General features: G+C 34.0%; 5 protein-coding genes and 2 pseudogenes across 7 annotated transcripts; 2 read left to right on the top strand and 5 right to left on the bottom strand.

Annotated features, from left to right (window-relative positions):
- Positions 1–719: 719 nt before the first annotated feature.
- On the bottom strand, positions 720–1,902 carry LOC104700423 (non-specific lipid-transfer protein 8). Its single transcript, XM_087461290.1, has 2 exons — positions 1,502–1,902; positions 720–1,028 (listed from the first exon to the last, which is right to left on the bottom strand). Exons 1-2 carry the CDS (start codon positions 1,843–1,845, stop codon positions 1,019–1,021), a joined length of 354 nt encoding a protein of 117 aa, XP_087317416.1. The 5' UTR covers positions 1,846–1,902; the 3' UTR covers positions 720–1,018.
- A 2,411-nt stretch (positions 1,903–4,313) lies between these two features.
- LOC104700412 (alpha/beta-Hydrolases superfamily protein) lies at positions 4,314–6,536 on the top strand. The gene is given in 5 exon segments (XM_019243375.2): positions 4,314–4,878; positions 5,117–5,292; positions 5,644–5,733; positions 6,099–6,166; positions 6,260–6,536. Coding segments are annotated over 5 exon segments (942 nt in total). The 5' UTR covers positions 4,314–4,397; the 3' UTR covers positions 6,387–6,536.
- A 6,390-nt stretch (positions 6,537–12,926) lies between these two features.
- LOC147950273 (uncharacterized) lies at positions 12,927–15,724 on the bottom strand (annotated as a pseudogene). Its single transcript, XR_015598099.1, has 4 exons — positions 15,534–15,724; positions 14,924–15,034; positions 14,197–14,842; positions 12,927–14,116 (listed from the first exon to the last, which is right to left on the bottom strand). The product of XR_015598099.1 is annotated as an uncharacterized LOC147950273 (transcript).
- Positions 13,050–13,955, top strand: LOC104700405 (zinc-finger homeodomain protein 6 pseudogene; annotated as a pseudogene). Its single transcript, XR_015563688.1, has one exon. The product of XR_015563688.1 is annotated as a zinc-finger homeodomain protein 6 pseudogene (transcript).
- Positions 15,725–15,899: 175 nt separating the features above from the next.
- On the bottom strand, positions 15,900–19,251 carry LOC104700393 (uncharacterized). The gene is made up of 8 exons (XM_010415913.3): positions 18,752–19,251; positions 18,572–18,667; positions 18,342–18,452; positions 17,944–18,253; positions 17,622–17,712; positions 17,192–17,525; positions 16,928–17,076; positions 15,900–16,663 (listed from the first exon to the last, which is right to left on the bottom strand). Exons 1-8 carry the CDS (start codon positions 19,025–19,027, stop codon positions 16,144–16,146), a joined length of 1,887 nt encoding a protein of 628 aa, XP_010414215.1. The 5' UTR covers positions 19,028–19,251; the 3' UTR covers positions 15,900–16,143.
- An 862-nt stretch (positions 19,252–20,113) lies between these two features.
- On the bottom strand, positions 20,114–20,650 carry LOC104700383 (protein RADIALIS-like 4). Its single transcript, XM_010415903.3, has one exon. The coding sequence runs from the start codon at positions 20,539–20,541 to the stop codon at positions 20,293–20,295; it is 249 nt and encodes an 82-aa protein (XP_010414205.1). The 5' UTR covers positions 20,542–20,650; the 3' UTR covers positions 20,114–20,292.
- Positions 20,651–23,788: 3,138 nt separating this feature from the next.
- Positions 23,789–24,532, bottom strand: LOC104710343 (zinc finger BED domain-containing protein RICESLEEPER 2-like). The gene has a single exon (XM_010426927.2). The coding sequence runs from the start codon at positions 24,530–24,532 to the stop codon at positions 23,789–23,791; it is 744 nt and encodes a 247-aa protein (XP_010425229.2).
- Between the last annotated feature and the right edge of the window lie 353 nt (positions 24,533–24,885).

Genomic DNA, 24,885 nt, shown 5'->3' with positions numbered 1-24,885 from the left:
GGATTAACAAAGCTTTTCTTGGTTACTAGAAAAATAAAAAGCATTTGAGATCACTCAAAACGGAGGCAAAGAAATGTTGTAAATGGAAAATTAGTCTGGTGAAGCCCAAATCCATTCATTAGAAAGCTAGTGAAAAAGCCCATCACTCGTCCAAGAAGTTAGTTCAAGTTTTCAGTCCTTCTTTCACCGTTTCACGTTCCGTTCTTAAATGGAAAATTAGTCTCGTTTGCGAGTTTGAGGATTTTAGAAAGATATGTAGGGTTTTGGCCTTTTGGGAGGACGGATATGTTGGAATACCCATTACCTGCATTCTACGGTCGTATAAATAAGCTGGTGGATGATCCTTCATCGGATTCAATCATCTCATGGAGCAAACGCAACAAGAGTTTTGTCATTCGAAATCAAGAAAAGCTAATTAGCAGAAAGATTCATTCGAGATTCCAATTTTGTAGCACGTTCAAGAAGTTTATCTCCAGGCTTAAATATTATGTAAGTTCTTTTCTCCAGGCTTAAACCTTATTTTGTTGTGTTTTTTGTTGGTTTGATAGGGCTTTAGGAAAAGTAAGGAGGAACGAGTGCAAAGAATCATAAACTACACTGTTCTAAACTAAAGCAAACATTCATCTTCTTTGGATATCTTCTCATCTTTATATTGTATGATTTTTAGTTTAAGATTCAATAACATAAGTACGAAACATATGTAGAGCTCTGATAAAATATTTAACAAGAAGAAAAACTGGTTTTTTCATGACTCATCAGTTCACAATACTGTAATATCCAAACCACTGGCGAAAATGATATTGATTGCACTGCATGCACAAATGCACTCAGAGACTACTACTCATTATCATGTACTCATAACGATATTAAACGAACTTACAACATGTGTACGTAGGTACACATTCGCCTAAATATATTATATGGGGGGGGGGGGGGGGGGGGGGAGGGTGGGCTTTATTGATTTAAATATAATTGCATACTTAGGAAAAGATGGACCATTGATCGATGGGAGAATATCTCAACCAACCCTGAAAAGAAAAAGAGAAAGAAAAAAAAATCAACAATTTATTATTTATATTTCAGCTCTAAATATTAAGAATTTAAATCATACATACAAAATTTTAAAACGTTGAATATGATAAGTACACATGAGATACAAAGGAGTAAGAAAATTTTACTAAACAAAGTTATGGTCAATTAATATAAAAATATATGAAAATATCATTTAACAAAGTTATTTATTCAATTGGTAATTTCACATCAATACATTGTTTCATTGATCTATTCGTACTACCTAGAGTTGGTGTTTTTTAAAGGATATAAGTCCATCTCAACAACAAAAAAGCTTTAAAAATGTGATTATATTTGTTAAACTATGTTCACCGTAAATTCTTTCTAAAGACAGTATTTTAAATTTCAAGCTTGCTAATTTGAACTAAAACAGAAGATATATACTAGACAACTACAAAAATCAGTGAAGATCATATCATTCAAAACGTACGTAGTGCAGTCGACAGTAGGGGATGCATCAACGGGCAAGCTCGCACCACAATTGCTAGCAAGGGCTTGAGCCAATTCAGTCTTCACGGTAACACTATTGGCCACTGATTTGATGCATTGGCAAGCTGCTTTCTTATCGGCTGATGTGGTGGTCGCAGCCGCTAAACTCTTAACACCTTTGCAACAAGTATCCGGAGGCTTTCCACTTCCGCTGGTCAAGTAGCTCACACATGGCTGCAAATCCTGTATCACAACACTGCAAGATATTGCGGATTCAGAATAACGAGGTATAAAGAATATTCCGAGAACGGAAATGATCGCTAGACTTTTCAATATGTTCACCATCGTAGATATTGAGAATAATTAAATAAAAATCTTGGGTTTTTGCTATATATGTAGAGTGAAGAAGTACGATATGAAGGGTTTATATATATGGCGAATTAGGAAATTATATTATTAAAATATAGAGAAATATTAGATGTTGGTTTCGGCTGTGACGGAGTGAAAGTAACTTCTAATAATGAAAATGTAAAAATTTAACATTTTGGTATGACGTTTTTAAAAATATACATTATTTAGTCTAGGTAGTTAGGTTATATAGATATCTTGTCAGTTTGGGTTTGTGGATATTAAACTTATAATCGTTTAGGTACAAATTGTGACTACATCCAAAGATGACGTGTTGACTTATGTGTTGGAGGTTAATTAGTCCAAAAAGGGTCCAATAATCACAGAGGGGTAATTTTATGGAGTATAGTAAATGTGCGTAATCGTCTAATTGCGTATATTTTCAGAAAACCAATAACGATTATATTAATCGTAAGAGGTATGGACGTGGTCTTTCTTTCGATTAGTATGAAAAGGACCTATATAGTCCATATAACATGAATAACAAAGATGAATATTGTAGATGATGTACCATGTACGTATTGTCGAGGTAAGTATTTTCTTACAAAAGAGTAATATAATAGTTGTTAACATCTTTTTATGTTACATGGAAGGAAGACAATATGCACTATATAGTTAAATTCTACTTACTATTTGTAAAAATGACATATGATAAAACCAGTAAATAAGATAGCTCATTTATTACAAATGTATTTTTATAACACAATTTTTTTAACGAGTTTGTTTTATATCAGGTTTTTAAAATTTTAATCTATATTAACATTGTCGAAGTATATTTTGGTTTATGCCCTTTAAGTTGTGCTTATTTAATTTGTTTTATTTACAACATTAACCCCTAACAATTTTCCTAAAATAACATACTGTAAAAACTCAATTAATGGAACTATTTAAATCAACCTAATTTGATACGTTTATTGCCATAAATAGATTGACAACATTTATACATTTCGATTTTTTTCCCAAAACAACTCTACGCATTAAATTTTTAATCCCATAAAAATCTTCAAAACTATTTTAAAAGATCTTTAGAGACTGTATGATCTCTTAAATTTAAATGACACAGCCATATTTGAGTAACAAATGATTACAATCGCAATAATTATTATAACGTTAATAAAGGTCATAAAAATGGAAACCCAAATTTAGAAACTCAATAATCTGAAATATTTAACTTTAGCATCAAGAAATACATTTAATATAGTATATATCGCGTTAAAAAACTGAATATTATTCTGCGATAATGACATAATGTTATCAGCTGAAATAGGAAAACATTAAAATCTCTCTTTTATTGCTACGAATTGTAAACTCCTTGCTCATAAAGCATTTTCCATATATAAATATCAACTTCACAAACGAAACACAACACCCACAACCAAAACCACTAATATGACGGTTTTGAAACACGGGTTAAACCACTAATATGACGGTTTGTTGTTATATGGCGGGACATGTTATTAACATGACGGTTTGAATTAACATTAGTATAAATATAAAATATTATTAATTTGGTTTTGAAACACGCGTTAAATCTTTATTTAATTATTTGGTCAATACCACTAATATTAGAATATTAATTAGACATATTAAATCAGTGTAATTTAACTAAAATTTTGTAAAACAATTAAATCATTGGTAAAATTGTGACTTAATCCAACAATAGCTTATAAATTACATATTTATGTATTTATTTCCTCTATTATTGTTCTAATAATTGACAATCCAAAATTATTATTTAACTAAACAAAACAAACTAAATATAAAAAATAAATAAAAATTAAAATGTTATTATTTTTTAAAAAATTGTTTTGCGGTATACCGCGGGTTAAAATCTAGTTGTCGTAATATTAGTTGCGTAAAACACATCCACCACCACGGCACTACATTTGTTTGCAAAATTTAACCAAAAATTTGACTATCTAGTAAATAACTCCAAAAACAGAACAAGAAAAGTTTTACAACATACCGATCACAATTAGGAAGTACAGATTTCCAACTTGACTAGATTCAGAGATTACATGCAAGGCAACTAATTAAGAACTCTATATAAATTATTTCCAAGGCACACTTGTTCATGATAAATAGTTTATAAGCTAGTTTTGGTTGGTAACATTAGGGAAATGTGAAATGTTCAAAATAAAATGAAAAGATGTATATAGGTGTAAAAGAGTGACAGTATTATTAAAACGAATATAAAACTTAGAAGAAAAACATTTTTTTTTTATGATATCAAAATGTTCTGAGTAGTATCTTTAATTATATTATACACTATGCTATTGGCAAGTTATGATTATGAATCAAAACGTCAAACAAGATATATATAAAATGTTTAAAACAAGAAATGATTGGTTGAATATGAATAGGAACCCAACACCAGATACATTATAATTATTCACAACTCAAAAATCTTTAAAATCATTACCCTTTCATATGCTGTTCCATCTTCAGACATTGTATGTCACCTTCTAAACATATATCCAAACAAGACAATGGTGAACTTTGTGGAGTCACAAAAACCTTTGTTGTACAGACTCATAAAATTGGCTGGCGTTATTGCCTACACAGTAGAAACTGAACCGGGGACGAAGATGAACTTCTGGATCCCAAAAGAAACCCTAAAAAGACCCAAAAAATCTGACAAAAACGCTACCGTGGAACCACAAAAACCTACGAAACCAGTCCTCTTGTTCATCCATGGCTTTGCAGCTGAAGGGATTGTGACGTGGCAGTTCCAGGTTAGATCATTAGCCAAGAAGTACTCAGTCTATATACCGGACCTCCTCTTCTTTGGTGGGTCTTACTCCGACAACCCGGACAGGTCACCAGCGTTTCAAGCTCACTGTTTAGTCAAGTCTCTTCGTATCCTCGGCGTGGATAAGTTTTTTCTTGTAGGGTTTAGTTACGGTGGCATGGTGGCTTTCTAGATCGCCGAGGAGTATCCTGAGATGGTCCGTGCCATGGTGGTGTCAGGTATGTAATTACCATATTTTGATATCTCAATCCATTGTACAGGATCGGAGAGAACCTGTAAAGTAAGAGAATCCTAATCCTCTCCACGGGAAATGATTTAGTCCTATCCCGTGGGTTCAAAGGTCATTATTAACACTCCTATTTTTGTATATCAATCATAGAAATTACAAAATAGAAATCTAGATTGTTATCCCATTCTTAAATCTATACGTACGACAAGAACTTTTTTCATTTTCAGGTTCTATACTTGCGATGACAGATACGATCAGTGAGTCAAATTTGAACCAGTTAGGTTTTAAGTCGTCGGCGGATCTTTTGTTACCAACTTCAGTTAAAGGACTCAAGACTCTCTTCGCCCTTGCTGTCCATAGACCCATGTGGTTCCCGAACAAGCTCTTCAAGGATTTCATTGAGGTACCTAGCTACTCTAAATTTGCAATTTATTTAGTTCGCCCTATCTTAAAGTAATCTTATCAACTTTTGTAGCAACTGGAAGTCAAATTTGATCCCGGAGCTCGATAAATAGCTTGTAATACTAATAATTAATTAGACTACAATAATTTTTGTAGATAATATGTAATAGGACTATGTAGATTGCTTTGTTTAATTAATTTACCTAGTATATAAATATTAATGTCATGACAAAAGAAGACAAATGAATTTCTTTACGTTTGTCATGTAAAAGAAAAAAAAAACAAATATGGATGTGTTTGTGCAAGACCTCATATGCTATAGTAATATACTTTTGTTTTGCAAACTTTGAAGGTGATGATTACCAATAGGAAGGAAAGAGCAGAATTATTAGAAGCTTTGGTCATCAGCAACAAAGATGTGACCATCCCTCGTTTTCAACAGGTTACATAAGAAAATCATTCACAAAAAAAAATATTTTTCCATCGTATTAAGATATATATATATATATATAATATGTATAGAAACAACTTTACAAAGCATGGACCTTCTACTGAGAAATAATTTGACAAATGTTTTTTTTTTGTCAACCAAACACTAATTTGACAAATGTTTTTATGATTTGTAAAGAGTTTTATCGTTAAAACCATGCTATTTACAAAAAAAATTGAAACTCAAAAATATATAGAGTACTTTTTTGTAGTAATTTTTTTGAAATATCCTAATTTATATAAAGTAAATAGAAAATACGTCTATATTTTACTACTTAACCCATCGATTGATTTTTTTTTTTGTTTTTGGTTTGGCAGAAAATACATCTTATGTGGGGCGAAAGTGATCAAATTTTTAATATTGGATTTGCCAAGAAAATGAAAGAGTAAGTTTCAATAGAATAATTGTTTTTCTAATCTGAAATTATTACATATATATATACATAATTATTTTTTCTCATTTAAATTATGTTTTATAGGCAACTAGGCGAAAATGCAACAATGGAGAGTATAAAGAAAGCAGGTCATTTGGCACATTTGGAGAGACCTTGTGTCTATAACAGACGTCTCAAAAAATTTCTTGCTTCAGTTTACTCTGAAAACTAAATTCGATGGTAATCGAATTATTACATAAATGATGCTCACATCACATCAACACCAAATGAATTTATTTATCATATTTACTTTGGTTTTAATTCTTCTGTCAAAAATAATGTAACCACATATATCTCATAAATAATATATGGTTCACTGAAATAATATAGTTATCTCGATTTGTTGTTTTCCCCCAATTTTATGACACTATCATTTATTCCTATTTTCTAGGCCTGGGATTTCGGTGAATTCGGTTTGGTTATTTCAATTTTTTAGTTTTTTTGAGTTTTGAAAATCTTACCGAATTGAACCGAAATATATTTCGGTTCGGTTATTTTGGTTTCTCGGTTAATTCGGTTTTAAGATTTCAAAACCGAAATTAACCGAAATTTGATTAAAAACATGAAAAAATCGGATTTTTCGGTTATTTAGAGATAATTTCGGGTTTTTCGGTTTTATTTCAAATATTTCGGTTTCGGTTATTTCAGTTATTTTAGGGTAAATTCGGTTATTTTATGGTAAATTTCGGTTTTATTAGTTTTTTCCTAAAAAAAAAATAAAAATAAATAAAAAAGTTAAAAAAAAAAAATCAGTTAACCGAAAACCAAACGGAAATATTTCGGTTTTTTTGAAAAAAAATTGTACTGATCGGTTCAGCCGCCATAACCGAAACCGAACACCAAAAATATCGGTTTGGTTCGGTTCGGTTATTTCGGTTCGGTTTAAAATCCCAGGCTAGTATTTTCTATGAATCAGAGAATGCGGACCCTTTGGTTATAGGCCTAATTCTCATGACAGCCCAATATATGGGTCAGAAGACATACAGTATTGAGTGCACCAAAATCTTTTTTTTTTTGTTTTTGTATTGATCCAGTTATAGGGTGCTTAGCTTCATCTACCATTCAAAATAATCAAAACTATAAGGTTTCACTCCATGTATTAAGTTATTAACCATATAAAATGGATTTTGGATAAACCTAATTACTTCATTGATTGACTTGCGCTACTCCCTTCTAATAGTACTAACCTACTAGAACTGAGAATCTACAGCAAAAAGATAACAAAAGTTTGACTGAGAATGGAACAAAAAACAAATAATACTATTACAAAAACAAAAAGTATATTATTATTATTATTATCATCAACCAAAGTAAAGGTGATTAACACTTGGTCAGAGAGTGCAGGACAAAAGGCTGGGCAATTGCCACGTGATGTATTTGTTGAGCAAGTCCTGATTGCATGCCCAATGCAATAAACGAAGATTTTAATCCATACATAAACAGATTGTGACATAACAAGCTAACGATTATTTTAGTATTTATCTTATCAATTACTCGGAAATTGCTCCATAACAAGTTGTCATTGTCGACATGTTTTTAAGAAAGTAAAGGTTAGAGAAATATTTTAACTTATTAACAATTCAAAATTCATATTGAAAAAATATTCTGTTGTTACCAGAGTATCCAGATGCATTACATCTGGTCATGTATTTCTTTTAATTATCTACGTATTTTTACGTCAATATCTGTTTTTCTATATATAAGTTTGGGTTTTTTTTTTTTTTTTTTTTTTTACATATCCCGGTGTGTGTTTTGTTTCTTATCCTAATTGGGACTTATCCTAATTAATCGGGAACATATTTACACTGTAGCGTGACGAAACAAAATAAGGCAGAACACAAGATAAAACTTTTGCTCATTCTGTTTAGTGTTAAGTAAAGAAACCAAAAGAGTTTTCTTACTTTGAAAAATACATATGATTATGGGGCAATATTTTATATACCATGCAAAAGAAGGTGAACATGATTATGGCATGGGACAATGTTTTATACACCATGTAACATAGACTTTTATTATTGTTGTTGTAGAATTTCTTTCTCGTATGTATTTGAGTTACCAAATAAAAATTATGTTTTGGATGGAAACATATTCTTATTTATTTGTATTTTCTTATTTTCATGTTTTAGATCGTTTATGTACTACAACTTTTACTATTTTGGTATATCTGATACCATTTTAGAAAAAAAAGAAAAAAAATAGAGCTAGCTAAATACCATTTTCAGTGAGTGATGACTACAAGGATGATTATCTTCGTTGATCATGGAAAAAAATCTTCCAATACGGAACTTTCCACACAATTTATATATTATTTGATAAGCATATGATTTTACTTTCAAAGCGATTGTTTTTTTTTTTTTTAAAGCGATTGGTGTGATATAAAATTAATCCAAATGTAGATTCTTATAGCCCTTTAACAAAAAAAGAAATATATCAAGGTTCTTTAGCTTTGTATTCAAAATATATTCTTCTTAAATGTCCTGTCATCAAAAATTATTCGAGCACTTTGTTTCTATAATCAATATATTCGTTTAGTGTTTACCTTTATTTTTTAATACATTTTTTAGATCAATAAGACATGATCCATAATTCAGTCCTTCCTACGCAACAATATAATTTGATAATTTGATGAAAAAGACTGAGAAATGGACCGTTAATCACTTTCTCTATAGTTCTTACTTATTATTTTTTATAGGACTTTATAACTAATAATTATAGCACCAAAAACTGTTAGCTAACTATTCAAAATCCATATATGAAATCACTCTTACAATTGGCTTCTATAACAATAGCATTGTATCTTTTAATTTATTGTTATAGACACCAACAATAAGTATCATAAAAACTAAAAGCTAACTATAAAAACTCGGCTAGAGTTCTTAATATATCACTCGAATTGATGATCGAACAAAAAAACCTCATGCTTCAATATTTGTTTTCTTCGGTAGCCAAACTCTGAATGAATTCCCACGAAAACTGTATATCCCGGAAATTATATAGTATGCAACATATTCGTTTTCTTCTTGTCTCCTAAACTTTTGAATATTATTTTCAAGAAAAATGCATTATTTTTAAGAATATAAAGTACTGTTTGTTGTAAAAGAAATAATCGAGTTAGATTTCCCCGAACGTGTGGCCGCGAGGAACAGCATATGGGATGGGACATGTCGCACATGAACAATTCGTAGAGTTACATGTATCTAGACTGACATTTTAGATCTAAATATAATTGTTTAACCACATAAATTATAGTAATCATTTATGCCTATGAACGAATCATAATCATTATCCCATTCGCAGCAATACAATCTTTTTTGGTTTTCTATCATGGTGTTAGACCTGCTCCAATATATTTCCATTTTCATGTCCAAAATGGAGTTTAGAATCAATTTTGCTCAAACCCATCTTCATTTCTATCTTTAAAATAGAGATCTTCATTTTTTTCTTTATATTTGAAGACTTCAATTTCTATTTTACACTAAAATTTAAATATCTCTATTCTTAACTCTAAAATGAAATAGGATTGGAGAAAAAATCATCTCTAAAATGGTTACTCTATTTTGAAGGAAAAAAATGGATAAATGGGTTAGAGATGCTCTTATTTTGGCTCTTCATTTTGGAGGAATCAACCATGACTAAGAGCATTGTTTGTTCAACAATACTATCTTATTATATCATAAATTAGATAACTACATATCCAAATAAAAAATGGGGAAGAGCGAAGAAGCTAGGTAAATAATACAAACAGTTAAATTTTGGTTGTGATTGATAACTAATGAAAAAAAGTAAAAAAAAATTGTAGAAAATAAAAATCATTTAAATATCTTTCTTATTGTAAAGGAAAAAAAATTATTTTCATCAATTTGGCAAATAAATTAAAACTCACATTTTAAAAACATATACAACTATCTTTTTAATTACGTATTATTAACATTCATTTTATTAATCAAAATAATAATTAAGTTTTAATCCAATTTTATTGGTTAGGAATCAAATTCGTTGGGTTAAATTAAGTACTGTTAAACAAAACGAAAAAGGCAGTTAGACTTAGAGATGGCAATGGTTGAATTAAAACCAATGGTCAAATAATAATTATGGTGATTGATAACAAATGATTAAATAGTAAAAAAAAAATAGAATTATAAAAAGATAATTGTTTATTTTTTCTCACTAATGATACTTGGCTGCTAGGCGACTGAAATTGTTCAGGTAAGTGAGAACTCATTCATCTACGTATTCAGCTACTAATAATTTTTTCCATCAACTAAATTTTAAACACACGGGGCAATAAGATACAACTGTTGTACTACTACTTGACTGGTAAGAAATAAAAAAACTAACGCAAGAACCGGAAGAGTCTTGTAACTCTTGTATGTACGGTTCGGCGAATGAACAATCATTGAATCCTCCTTTTTTCGTTTAACCTCTTAAATGCTTCTTTCAACAACATATTCAGTTCTCTCGTGTTACCGCTTGTTTTTAACTATTAGTCAGATTAGTAATCACATGAGCACTTAAGTTTCCAACCGCTCTTAATTAAGTCACCAGTCCAATTTATGTGGTATATATAATTATACATATGCATATATCTTGGTTTTACATTTATATGTTCTAACTTATATGTCATGTGAACATCATTCGCCTTATTTCTTTCTTTTTCGTTTTGATGTTTATACTGACTTTTTCTCACTTTTACATAGAGATTCGTCCTCCAAGTCTTTTCTATGTCTCTCAGTGTAGCAAAGTTTTCTGAACCCTATCCGGCTAGGCGGCTAGCCCCTAGGTCGCATTCTCAAACACGAAACCAGCCAAACAATGTCATTTACTCCGTATATATAGTTTTTTTTTACAAACATTAACTCCATATTTTTTTATACTGTAAACATGCATTTAGAATGCTTAATGCGCTTTAATACACCAAAAAGATTATGTTTCACAGTTCAAGAATTCCTGTTTTGCCTTAACCCGCTGATTTTTAAGGGTTTGGTAGACAATATTTTTTTTGCTACCCATGAGGTGATTGTATTGTACAATTAATTTTAATTTCGAATCAATATTGGTTTCAAAGTTGAAATTAGAATATCGATGAGAATTTTGGTTCTTACTATTAAAAATAGTAAGATATAATAAACTTAAAAAATTGTAAAAATATAGTCAACTAGAATTAACCACACCATGCATTCCTGTCTCTTATTTTTAAAAAGAAAATTAATAGGTTAATTAATTTGATAGATCAATTTTATTAAAGTTATAATGGAATCATGTCTTCAAATAAATGGTATATTATCATACTTTTTTTTTGAAAGGGATTAATCAACGATATATTTGTGATCTATATATTCGTTTCAAAGTTAAAATAAGAATATCAATTATAAATTTGCTTTCCTTCGTATAAATATAAAAGTTAAAAAGTTGGGAAGTATCTTTAGTCAAATGGTTACACCACTATCTTTATGATCGATCCTACCAAAGTTTGATTCCACTAAATCGCGTTAAACCGCGTAGTAGAGATTGATTATGAATCGGATCTTGTTGATTCAATAAAAATAAATTAAAAAGTTATAAAAAATAGAATCCAATAAAAGCAAATAGCAACATGCATTAAAAAAAAAATCAAGTTCTTGCTTCTTATTTTTTAAAAGAAATTTGTTAGGATAATTAATTTGATAAAGAGAGTTAATTTAATTTATTAAAAACAGCAGGTACGTTTCTATAGTATTTAATTTATAAATACACATACATGTAAGCAAGTATTTCAGAGCATAAAAAGTATCCGAAATTCTAGATTTAAGTATTTAATTTGCCACTTATGATTATCTAACTTATATGACAAATCGAATTTTTTGTTATGAATTTTTTTTTGGTTATGACTTATGTGAATGTGAAACATATATACCATAGTATATACACGGACATTTCTTTGTTCAGCACGGATCACACTAATCCTACGTATTTTACTCTAACTGCACTCTTTGTTCAGCACGGATCACACTAATCCTACGTATTTTACTCTAAGCCACATTAATCTCATCAACCATACTAATTGAGTGTTATGACTTATGAGACATTCGAGTTAATTAACACAAGATGATATCAGTAGCTAACACCTTTTTCTTTTTTTAACAAAAGATAATATATGAGTATTACGACCAATGTGCGGACACTGTATGATAGAGAAACAACGTGGCACTGTCTGCTAACAAGTCCACATCTTACTTTCTCTCTCCATCTCTTGTTTGATAGTGGACTTGATTATTATTGGCACAGACCAAACCCACTTGCTTTCCCAATCTCTTCCTTCGATTTTTTTTTTTGCTTTCTCTCTTGGAAATTGATGGGCAATAGGAAACACAATTCTCTCTCTCTCTAGAAAAACCAAACACATCATCTCTCTCCTCATGTCTTTCTTTTCTCTCTCCTCTCCTCTCTCCATTAGTAAAGACCTAAACTTTATCTTCCTTTCTTGCTGGGTTTAATCTCTTCTTAAATGAGGGTTAGATCAAATTCACCTTTAATTTAATTGCTTGTAGACTTGAGATTAGTCTTTTGTAGGTTTTGGTGGGCTATCACTAAGACTAAGACAAAGTCAAAGTCAAAAACAAAAAAAAGGTTTGAAACTTTGGAAGAGATAAATATTTTATCATCTCCATTCTCTCTAATAGGTAGCTTATGAAGCTAAAGCTATATATGATGACTTCTTTAATCAAAATAGCTTAGGGTTTTGAAGAGAGACATAAAGAGAAGAAATATATAATCTTTGTTTAAGAAAAAGGTTATATAAAAGAAAAGATTAGGGTTTTTTCTTTTCTTTTTCAAGAAGCTTCAAGATCAAAGAGACATGGAGGTCAGAGAGAAGAAATATGAGAAAATGGAGATGGTAAGAAGTAAACCATCAGCTCTAGATCATCATCGTCTTCCTCCGTGCGCTTACCCCCAAACCGCCGACAAAGATAAACCCACCACCAAAAGAAACGGGTCGGACCCGGATCCGGATCTTGATACTAACCCCATTTCTATAGCTCCTGCTCCAAGGTCATACGCTAGGCCTCAAACTACTTCCCCGCCCCCGGGGAAGGCGAGGTATAGAGAATGCCAAAAGAACCACGCGGCCACCTCCGGCGGACACGTGGTGGACGGTTGCGGCGAGTTTATGTCGTCCGGGGAAGAGGGTACGGCTGAGTCTCTTCTTTGTGCAGCTTGTGACTGTCACCGGAGCTTCCATAGAAAAGAGATCGACGGTTTGTTTGTTGTAAATTTCAATAACTTTGGCCATTCTCAAAGGCCACTCGTTGGCCGCCACGTGTCTCCGATTATGATGAGCTTCGGTGGCGGAGGAGGAGGAGGTGGTCCGGCGGAGTCATCGACGGAGGATCTAAACAAGTTTCATCAATCTTTTAGCGGTAATGGAGTGGATCAGTTTCATCAGTTTCAGCCCAAGAAACGGTTTAGGACAAAGTTTAATGAAGAACAAAAGGATAAGATGATGGAATTTGCTGAGAAGATTGGTTGGAGAATGACAAAGCAAGATGACGATGAAGTGAATCGGTTTTGTCGTGAGATTAATGTGAAAAGACAAGTGTTTAAAGTTTGGATGCACAACAATAAACAAGCAGCAAAGAAGAAGGATTTGTAAGAGATTTTTATATATAAACATACTATTTTTACTTCTCTTTGTTCGATTCAACGTTCCTTTACTTTACGATTTTGCATTAACATTTTAAAAAGGAGATTGGATTTAGGTTCAGGATTTGTTGTATAACAAATTGCTTTTAGAGCTCAGCATAATAGTCTCGTATCTCTCTGGCGACTTGAAAAGCTTGCTTCTTAATTTACGGTTTCATATAGCGTATTTTGTGACATGTCTTCTATATAGTCAACCGAATCAACCATTTCTTTTGTTGGTTTGTCTTTGCGGTACTACATTGCATGTTATGCTTTTATCAGCTGCCAAAATAGAAAAATAAGAACCAAGTCAAGATGATAATATCTTTGGCACTCATTGACTTCTCTTTGGCTCCTTCATACGGCTTCACTTGCCTTGTCCGTTGCCATCCTGATCACATCACCAGTCTTGTCGTAAGCTGTATCTTTCGCATTGCCAACCTTCTTGTAGGCGAAGTCTTTGGCCTCACCAGCTTTCACACAACCAGAAAACTTTGCCTTGTGCGCAATGCCATAAGCAGATCCCACCTTATCATAGGCCACATGTCCTTGGCATTGCCGGCCTTTTCATAAGCTCTGTCTTTGGCTTTTTAAGCTTTCTCGTAGGCCACGTCCTTGGCATTGCTTGCTTTGTCATAGCCAATATCCTTTGCATCCCCTGCTTTTCCATAGGCCATGTCTTTTGCAATGCATGCCTTCTCAAATGCCATGTCCTTCACATTGCCCCCCCCCCCCCCCTTCTCATAGGCTATGCCCTTAGTATCTCCGGCCTTATCATAACTAGAGTCCATCACACTCAGCGCACTTTCGTAAGCAGATCCTACCGTATCATATGTTAAATCCTTCACGTGTCCCGCCTTCTCATAAGCCACGTCCTTGGCACTTCTCGCCTTCTCATAGATATCCTTTGCATTGCGTGCATTATTGCATATCCCGCTTTCTAATTCTCGTAGGCGATGTCCTTTACATTACCGTACCAGCCTTGAGAGAAACGAAATCTTTTGCATATTGTGCCTTCTTCTCGGCAAAATCCTTGGCAGTTGGCACAACCTGCATTGTGTTTTATCATAAACTTAATTTTCCGCGACTCTGGCTGCTTTACCTGCATCCATCTTTCTTCTTTTGGAAATTCCTACTTCCTCATTCTTGCTACCAAATCCACTACAAAAAGAGTATCAATGTCACCTATAATAAAGTCAGTGCCTATATATCCAATGTAGTCAGTGCCGGCCCAATGAGGGCTCTACGCAAAATTTAAAAAAAATATGTCTTTTTCACCTATTACAAAAATTATAGATTTTCTATAAAAGTCCACCACTTGATATTTTAAGACCTTTTACATATCCTACAAATAAAAAATATCTTTTACATGTAAATAAAAAAAAACTTTATACTTTTAATAGATTTTTAAATGAAAGAGACTTTTAAATTTTTGGGCCCGAATCTTTGGTTTCACTTTAAGCCCTTGTGGCCGGGACTGAATGTAGTCAACGAATCTAAAGATTCTAGAAAAGAAAACAAAAACCAAGAAGACACTACTACTTACTTATGAACTATGGATTAAAATGAGAAAGTACTGTAGACCAAAATAGAATCAACGTGATGGGTGGTACGTAAGCGACTGATTTAGGCCAAAAGTGGGTGTAACCAATTTACTCACGTCGTGGTTTTGTCGGAGACCCAACCAGCCCATGAACCAGACTTCTCCTGCGGCGTCTTCTCATTCCTTTTTCCAAAACACCCTCTGTCACGTCAACACCACCACAACAACCAGCGACACCAATGTCGTACTTCTTCTCTCCATCATCTCTTTTAACGAGTGATTACGGACGGATCAAACTAATCCTTTTTTTTTCCCTTGTTTAAATGTTTTGATTCTAGTTCCAATGTCCTTGGAAGTTTATACTAGTTAGTTTATAAAGAGAAGAGACGCTCGAGTCCAAAACCAGTGGTCTTTCCGAGAAGCGGTTACTGTTCTCCACGTGTTTTGACGAGGTTACGTGGCTACAAACTACAAAGGATGCGGTTTTGTTGTGGGTACGTGTCCTATTAAACGGCTGGTCTTGTTCCCCTCGTAGACCATACTTTCGAAAAAGTAATACAACAATTAGAAAGAGAGAGAGCTCAGAAACCCTTGTTTCTAAAGCGGTTTGCATAACCGGGCTGGTAAGCCGAAATTTAAAACTGCACTACAATTCTAGCTAACCGAAATAGAACCAGTCACTCAAACAGTGTTCACTATTTCATTTTTATATAGAATCAATTCAAAACTATGGAAACGATTGGCCGCCTTCAGTCGCAAGTCTGATTCTCTGGTGATGTTCTTCAATTTTATAATCCACAATTTCTTCAAATAGTTGGGAATCCAAGACGCAGTCCTTTCGTCCGTACACCGCAGCTTGAACTCCAGCAACAAGCTTAGCAATCTCACGACCAGAGAAACCTTCCATCTTTTTTGCAGCTTCTCTGATCACTTGGTCGGTTAGGTCTCCTTCAACGGTGATCTTCTGTGACTTCTTCTTGAAAAAGCTGCTCCATTTAAGGTTTGACTCTTTGTCTTCACCAGCTAGGTACTTGTTGAGATAGAGCTTGAGGAGCTTGAAGCGCTCTTCTTCACCAGGGAGAGGAAACTCGATAACTTCGTCAATCCTGTCTGTGACTGCACTATCAAGATCACCGGGTCTGTTTGTAGCCAGGACAAGAACTATGTCCCGTGACTGATCACCGGTTCGAAATAGTAACGCGTTCAGAGCGCTGCGCTGGGCCTCGCTCATGTACGTACTGTTACGTCTGCAATAGAAGATGAACTATTAAGAAAAGAAACCCTGGAGACACTGTACGAAGTAACAAAATGAGCTTTAGTAATCGGTGGACAGTCCACTGATTTTTCTCAGGCTATACTACATTCTGCCTTGTGTTGGTAAAAAGTTTGCAATCCGAGTAAGAGATATATTGGTTCAAAGTCAAAACTATATCATATATATTATAGAATTCTAGTAGATGAGAAGCACTAGAATACCAAAAGGCTATAGAAAAGAGGTGAAAGCATCTTACTCGCATAGGAAAGCATCGGCCTCATCGATGAAAAGCAGTAAGCCTTTGTTTGATTTCTTGGCCCAATCAAATATCTGATGGATTTTTGTTACAGCCTGTGCACCAAGAGGAGCAACATCTCCTCCTGTCATCATAGCATAATCGAGATCCTGCAGCACAATATAATCAAAACAGGTGTAAAAGCAAGGGATGAATTTGGTCAATCTGTACTAAATTCATAAAATGTGGCTCAAGTTCGCAGTTGCACAAAGAATATTAACTCACCGACTTCCGAGCAATCTCCCTCGCCACCATAGTTTTACCGGTACCTGGAGGCCCATAAAACATCATGTTGCGGAATGGGGCTTGATGGGACTTGGTATTTGCTGTGGCTCTAGCAAGACGCTCAATTCTCTTCTTCAAGGAATGATGGAGAATTACATTTTCAAGGGGCTTTTCTCCTTCTGCAGATGCTGCTGCCCCTGCAGCTGTACTAATTTTGTTCTTAAACTGAGACACTGAGCTTGCCCATGGAAATCTACCCATGGAAGACTCTCTGATAAGTGATGGCTGCCCAAGAATCCTGTTAATATAACCCCAGGTAACCCTAGCACCCTCTCTGTTATCATAAGAAAACAGTTAAGCTTCTTTAAATTCACAGCTACATAGGTTTCTAAAATGAGATATAAATATTGCAAAACTAGGAGATGCATACCGAGTTGTGTAAACCCCAGCAGCTAATGCTGTAACGCCTCCAACAGTCATTATCAGTTTATTTCGATCAGTTAATAAGGTCCTGACTCCCCCTGACAAGTTCAATATAGAAGCAAATGAATATGAAGCCACATTTTTCAATAGCAATAACTTCTGAAAGCGAAAATTAAACATCTGCAGGTGGATGTCTTCTAAAATATTCCTTGGAAGGTTACTTAGTTTCAGAACAATCTAGAGAGAAGCACAGATATAAAGGGGATTATAGAAACTGAGAGAAACAAAGAAAGAATAACAGGATGGAACAATGCTTATAAGGTCCATACCTTCAATGTGACTGAAGGTTGTGTTGATCGCTGCAAGCCATTTTTCCCTTTCACCATTGATCTTATCCAAAAGCATTCTCCTATTCTGCTCTTCAGTAAGTTTAGCTTCATGAGCTCGGCCTTCAGCCTCAGCCATGGCTTTGACGCGAATTGTCTCTCGCTCAAGTTCAGCTCTCTCTTTCTCAGTCTGGCGCTGCTGTGCTTGAATCTGCTCTTCCGTGGCAATTCTTGTTTTCTCCTTCCGTATAGAAGACTCTTCTTGCATCTTAACCAATTCACCATTATGCCTTCTCTGAACTTCATGATCTGTCTGCAAAATTTCCATTCCAAGTCACAATACTTCTCAGTAAAGGACAGACACACAACATAGGTTCACAGTTTCTTTCTAAAAAAAGTACCTGCTGTCGCTTCCTTGCCAACTCATCCTCATATCGAAGCATTTGCGCTTTCGCTTGTGCCTGTTGCTGCACTAGATTCCTCTGCTCCTCAGCTAGCTTCCGCTGTCTTTCCTGCCCCATTCAAATCCCCCATAAAAAACAATCATATTTATCACTTCCCAGCTTCCAATGAAATAACAAAGACATCAAAAAGACAGTTGAATGAATTCACAAGGAGAAGGTTTACTCACAATGTCCTTGTGAGCTTGAATAGCTTCATTATGTTCTTTCTCAGCCGCTAATTCAGCTAATCGAGTCTTCTCCTGCTTTCGCATTAGATCAAACACCTGGTGAACACAAAAGAACATCATGTAAGCAACGTCTCAACACACAACAAAGAACGACGAGGTATCTAGAGATTCAATCATCACCTGTTTGGAATGAGGAGAGCTGTTGATTTCGCGAAGAGCTTTAGCACCTCTTTCCAAAGACTCAGGATCGAAACCAGATCCTTTAGGCTCATCGGAGTCCGATTTAGAATTCGTCGATGAAGACTTGTGATCAGTTGGAGATTCTTCTGCCGGAGGTGAAGAAGAGAAGAAAGGAAAGCGAAATCGCGAGTCAGCGTAGGCGCGGTTCTGTGACATCGACATGGAAGTGAACGCAGCAGCTATCGCCGCCGCGGAACATAGTCTAGAAGCAGCCATTTGGAGTACACGACTAGAAGCAGCTTCCTAAACCCCAATTAAGAAACGAAGAAGAGTCTTTTTAAAATTCAAACATTTCGAAATGAGAAATGGTGCTCCCAAAGGTTCTTATGGAAATGGTTGTGGACAGTCGTCGGAAAAGTTTCTCCGGCAGCCAAGACCATAAACCCCACGGTGGCTAGGTTATATGATGAGTCTTTATGATTTGTTTTTGAGCTGTCCACAGACTCGAATCACGCTCTGGGCTAACTTTTAAATCTGAGCCCATCTTTGGCCCCTTGCCCCCTTGTTTAAGGCCCATTTTTCATATAAGATCTTTTCGGTGGCACAAGGTTTAAACTTTAAATTAAAATTTTGAATTTTGAGTAAGTATATGTATATCAGTATCCCTGGATCAGTATACGTTATGGTTTGTATTTTTAATTTACAGGAATAACTTGATTTATCTTTGTTTCTTTCTATTATAAATTTATAATCATTATTTATGTAACATTTTTAAAAAATTAAAATTAAAATGAAGATTATTGTTTATGTTGTTGTTACTCCTTTATATTGCGATAATTCTTTATAATATCTATGTGTAAACTGGTTATTATAGAAATTAATAAAATAGATGTTACAAAAATTATACATAAACACAGTCTTACGAATTTCGAAAGCATCGTTAGTACGCACTATTTTTAAATATTATTTTTAAATGAAAAAGACATGTGAATAATATATAATATATAGTGAAAATGAAACAAATTTTGTAGTATAACAATTTATTTGCTTGTGAAAATCGAAATTTTGAAATGTTCAATGTAAAAAAGTTCCCGCTCAAAATCTTCTTCACTCGGTGCATGTAGTTTCTGAACCCGAAAGATTAATTGTTAACGAATACAATTGGTTCGTTTTCATATTTTGAAACAATCCTGATCTTCTCCTCTTCCATTAACCATCAATCATTTTTTATAATTGTTCGATCAGATAATGCCCAAGAGATTTCAGAATTAAGCTGAAAGCTGAGGTGCCAAATATGGCGTGTTGGCTGGTTAGTATGCTCAATACATTAAACTGAGCGTATGATCCGAGACTGTTACTATATGAACTCAAATTGACTAAAATATATAAAAGGATGGAACTGAGAGAGATTATTACATAGTATTGAAAACCAAACAGAAATTAAACAAAGCCAATAAAAGCAATACATCGAATTCTTAATTAGTTCTTCAGAGATTCTCTCAAATGTCCTCTTCTTAATTTAAGTCATGATATTAATGGCTTCAATTAGTGTTACGGTACCTAGGTTGTGGATAGCGTCCAGACTCAATGTCATTCACATCCCTGATTAGCAATTCGTAATGTCGCTTTACCTCCTCAGCTGATTTTCCACCAACTGCTCTTGCAACGTTTTGCCAGCGGTCAGGAGTGTCTTGGTCATATGTAGCCAACGCCATTTCGAATTGCTTGTCCTGTTTAGGTGTCCATGAAGAGTTAGAGCTTCGGGAAGTGCTGATTGAATTGGAAGCCATTAGTGAAAATGTGGATCAAAAATGAGGAATTGAGAATAAGGTTGGTTGTTGTATTGATGATGAGTAGAGATGATTTGAGTTGGTTAAGTTTTGAGAGAGTGTGGAGCTCCTTATATGTAGGAGGGGAAAAGCAATGTGTGGGGTTATAAGCCAGTTGGAAGAATATATACTTCGAAATGAGAGATTTTTAGAATGACCATTCTTTTAGCAACCACATAAAATTTTAGTGAAGGGAAAAAAGTTTTGATATGATGATCATCATGATTAGAGTCTAGTCCCTTAAAAGGACATAATAAAGGTTTAATAGTTTAGTGGAATGAGATTCTCTTGACTATTGCTATAAGGAAATTAGGAGGCTTCCTTTTTCTTGCTAGTGTCCTAAAAGTTTACCAATAACTATTGGACCCTCCCTTACCCCTTTCAGCATTTTTGGATCTTATCATCATTAGTGTCGACTTAATCCCCTATCGTATCCGATACTATTCATAAAGCATGTATAAGCATTTTGTTTAATAATATTTTTTGAACATTTTCTCTTGTGTGATTTTGATTTAATATCTATAGGATTCCTATTTGCATTGTTTGATTAGCAGTTTAATTTTATGTCTTTTCTACGATGGACTGTGACACAAGAAGCGAATCTTGCCATTCTTGGTCCCAAGATCTTTGAGCAACTTCAGGTAATATTCTTTTTTCTTTCTTTTTATGAAATGTAAATATCAGCAAAAATGTGAGCTAGTACATAAAATGGTTTTACGAACGAGCTTAACCATATTGAAATGAGACCTTAACCAAAACAAAAAAGGGATCATATGGGTGTTTATATATGAGTGAGTACGTAGTTTAACATCTAGCTACGTCGTCCTATTTGTCCGATGCTCTATATATAGCTCTAGTAGGTTTAGGTGAATTGTTAAGCTTGTGTTTTATATTTCTTGCAATTTTTCATCTTGTGTGATGGAGGAAAAATAAAAATATTAACTAAGTTCATATTTGCACTGATAGATGTCTTTTCGATCTGATTGTGGCTCTAAGTCTTTATTCATCTCTCTTCCATCACCGGAGTGTGACAAAAAGAGAATCATGCCAATATTGGTCTCGAGATCATTGAGCAACTTCAGGTAATCATACATTTACTGGTTTATATTGAGCATCTCTAGGAAAACAAAAAAAGGACCATGATTTTGTGAATATTAAACGCTATTTATGTCTGGTGCCTTTAGCTAGTAGCTGTACGTCAGAACATGATTCCAGTTATTAGACAAAAAGACAAAATCTCATACGACACACAGTACTAATTAAAGAAGATGTACTTTGGCATAATCAGAGGTTTTAGCCCTCACAAACATCTTCATTCGTGGGTGCCACGGAATAACATTCTTGGACAATGATAGTTCCATTTATTATTATTTTTTTAGAAAAAAAATTAAGATGATTTACTCACTAACCTAACCATTTGTTTCTTTCCTTTTGTGCAGCCTCTTCTCTTCTAAACCTTGTGTAAAAATCTCGTTGATCTCTTGGGATTTTGTTCTTGCATCGAGATTACTGACCTAGAGATGGGAACTAGCTAGCAGCAGCACATTTGTATAAAGAATATTCAGGTGTTCTTGTCTTCTTTATAATCTTCACCTTTGAACATGGTTAGAGAATATATCGGACTAATTCTCCAAATCTTGGGATCTTATCTTCGAGAGATCTTCTGCGCCTTTCTTACGCTTCTTGTGCTTATTTGTTTAATTTTTTTTTTCGATCCTCAGATTCTTCGACTACCGAGAGGGTGAGAAGTTATGGAACTTTCTTCGTACATAAAATTTGTATACAAGAAATGTGTTTACCTCTCTAACTTTGCGTGGTAGGTGCTCTACTTTCATGTTGTGTTTTATTTGTAGCCATTTTTTCAATCGTGTTGGTTATTACTTATTATGAGAAAAACTAAGTACAAATAACTACATTAGGAGAACAATCATGGACTGTATTTTTTTTTTATAAATATTTCTTGTAATCTTTTGTATGATTTTGATTAGAGATGTCAAACGGGCATACCCGCGCCCAAACGGGCTGACCGTGACGGTCCTGTCTTTTCAGTGATCCGTCGCGGACAAGTCTGTCATGGGCATCGGGCGACGTATCAATGCCCATGCCCGCTCTGCTTTGTTTTGCGGACAAACGGCGCAGATCCAAGTCATATACTAGTCTTGACAAAATTTAGGGATTAACATTGAGACTCCCTCTACGGATTAACATCAACATAGCAAAACAAGTAGAACCATAAACAACAAATGAAGATGTTTAAACTGAAATTTAAATCAAATAAATAGTAAACTGAAAGTATTAAACCAAAGTATTAAACTGAAATGAAAAGCTGAAAACATAAATCTCAAGGTCAAGATGTCTCATCAACCAAATCAAGCTTCATCATCAACAATTGATTGGAAAGAAGGTAATATCTCATCTTCATCAAATTCTTCATCCTCCTCTACATATGGCAAAGTAATAGAAGGTCAAGGTAAATATATATCATTTAAAAGTTACACAATCAATACCAAATTGTGAAAATTGTTTGCCTACCATTTTCATATGCTTCAAAACCTTTTAACCAATTGCGGCAACTTATTAGTGTTTGAACATTTTTTGGGAGAAGACGACTTCTGTACTTGTTCAAAACTCGAGTTCCAATACTAAAAAAAGATTCAGATGCTACTGTTGTGATTGGTATACTAAGGAGTAAGGAGGTCGCAAGCCATTGACGCCAGTTCTCTATACCGTTGAGAGTTATCTTTCCAATATTTTAAAATATCCAAACTCTCATACTCTATCATGTCTATCGGCGGATCATCTAGATACATTTCCAAAGAAGACTTTCCACTAGTAACAACAGTTTGTTTGCGGAAGTTTATAAAATCCTGCAAATGTATAAAACATGACCCAAAACATTTAAAAAAAATCTGCAAATGTATATATATAAAAAAACTGTAACTACACCAGAAAAATTCTAGACATCTATACACATTTCTCAAAACAAAACTTAGAAACCAATAGCATAAGAGACTGAGAACTTACATCAAAGTTGCCAAAACTCCCTTTTTTTTCCTTCATTCTCTTCAGTTTTCTAATTAGTTTCACGTGTCTCTGAAGAAGATGATGTAAAGATTGACTTATTCTCATAAGATTCAATAAGAGTAGTAAGCTTACCACGCAAATGTTTAATCTTTATCTCAGCAGAAGCCTTGTCGTTCTTTTCAAATCAATATTTTACAAGTGTTAGCTTCAACCTTGGATCAAACACTGTAGTCATTGCAAATACATCACTAACCTCTTCCCAATACTTATCAAACCTTTCTCTCATTGGGACAATCATACTTCTGATGACTTCATCTTGATTATGTGAATTCGATATCAACCAATTGTTGATCTTCCAAACTTGCATGAAATACAAGTTTGAAGTTGGATATGTTGAACCTGATATCAGATTAGTGATTTCATCAAAAGGCTCCAAAAACTCACAAATCTGCTTCAATCGGTGCCATTCAGCTTCTGTAGGGTGAAACATGTAGTTTCTCCCATCAATGACTTTGAGATTACCAAAGGCAGCTCGATACTTTAGAGCCCTATTAAGCATCTTGTATGTTGAGTTCCATCTAGTTCTCACATCCATAATCAAGCCTGCTTTCAATTGTAGACCAACAACTTCAACACATCTTGCAAACAAAATCTCACGTTTTTCAGAAGCTTGAACATATTTGATACTCTCTCTGATCTTTTCCAATGTATCATCTATATCTTTCAGGCCAATCTGAACAATGATGTTGAGAATATGTGCTGCGCATCGCACATGAAAATAGTCTCCTCCACACAACAAATCATTCCGCAACATAAGCTGAGATTTCAGAATCTCTTGTGTTGTGTCATTGTTAGTAGCATTGTCTAACGTGATGGAAAACACTTTTTTCTCAATTCCCCAATCCTTCCACTTATCTAGAATCTCCATTGCTATGTTCATAACTGAATATGGAGGCGGAAAAGCATAGAAAGCAATAATCTTGCTGTTTAATTTCCAGTTCCTGTCAACATAATGTGTTGTTAGACACATGTAGCCCTCATGAGTGATTGCAGTCCACAAATCAGAAGTGAAGCTAATCCTCCCTGGAAAGTGAGCTTATTCTCTCTTTAAATTCTTTGTCTCATTCTCATAGAACTTGTAAATGTCTGCTGCAGCTGGTTTGCTATTTTGACCAATAATCGGATGAAACATTTAACAACAAAAAAAAAAGATGTCGAGACTTGCAAAGTCACTAAGACTCGCAATGTTCAAATACTTTGATCTCCGTGACGCCTTTGAGG

Source organism: Camelina sativa, chromosome 1 (genome assembly GCF_030686135.1).
Source record: "Camelina sativa cultivar CO46 ecotype springtype chromosome 1, ASM3068613v1".
NCBI lineage: Eukaryota > Viridiplantae > Streptophyta > Magnoliopsida > Brassicales > Brassicaceae > Camelina > Camelina sativa.
Note: the sequence above shows the minus strand (reverse complement) of the source record. Positions and strands in the feature narration are given on the sequence as shown.

What these genes read in the sequence shown, in the direction of transcription:
- LOC104700423 (XM_087461290.1), bottom strand. Translation starts at nt 1,845, where the DNA reads ATGGTGAACATATTGAAAAGTCTAGCGATCATTTCCGTTCTCGGAATA.
- LOC104700393 (XM_010415913.3), bottom strand. Translation starts at nt 19,027, where the DNA reads ATGGCTGCTTCTAGACTATGTTCCGCGGCGGCGATAGCTGCTGCGTTC. An exon ending in TGGCAAGGAAGCGACAGCAG is followed by an intron (nt 18,254 to 18,341) that starts GTACTTTTTTTA and finishes GAAATTTTGCAG; the next exon opens with ACAGATCATGAAGTTCAGAG. An exon ending in GGGAGATTGCTCGGAAGTCG is followed by an intron (nt 17,077 to 17,191) that starts GTGAGTTAATAT and finishes ATTGTGCTGCAG; the next exon opens with GATCTCGATTATGCTATGAT.
- LOC104700383 (XM_010415903.3), bottom strand. Translation starts at nt 20,541, where the DNA reads ATGGCTTCCAATTCAATCAGCACTTCCCGAAGCTCTAACTCTTCATGG.
- LOC104710343 (XM_010426927.2), bottom strand. Translation starts at nt 24,532, where the DNA reads ATGGAGATTCTAGATAAGTGGAAGGATTGGGGAATTGAGAAAAAAGTG.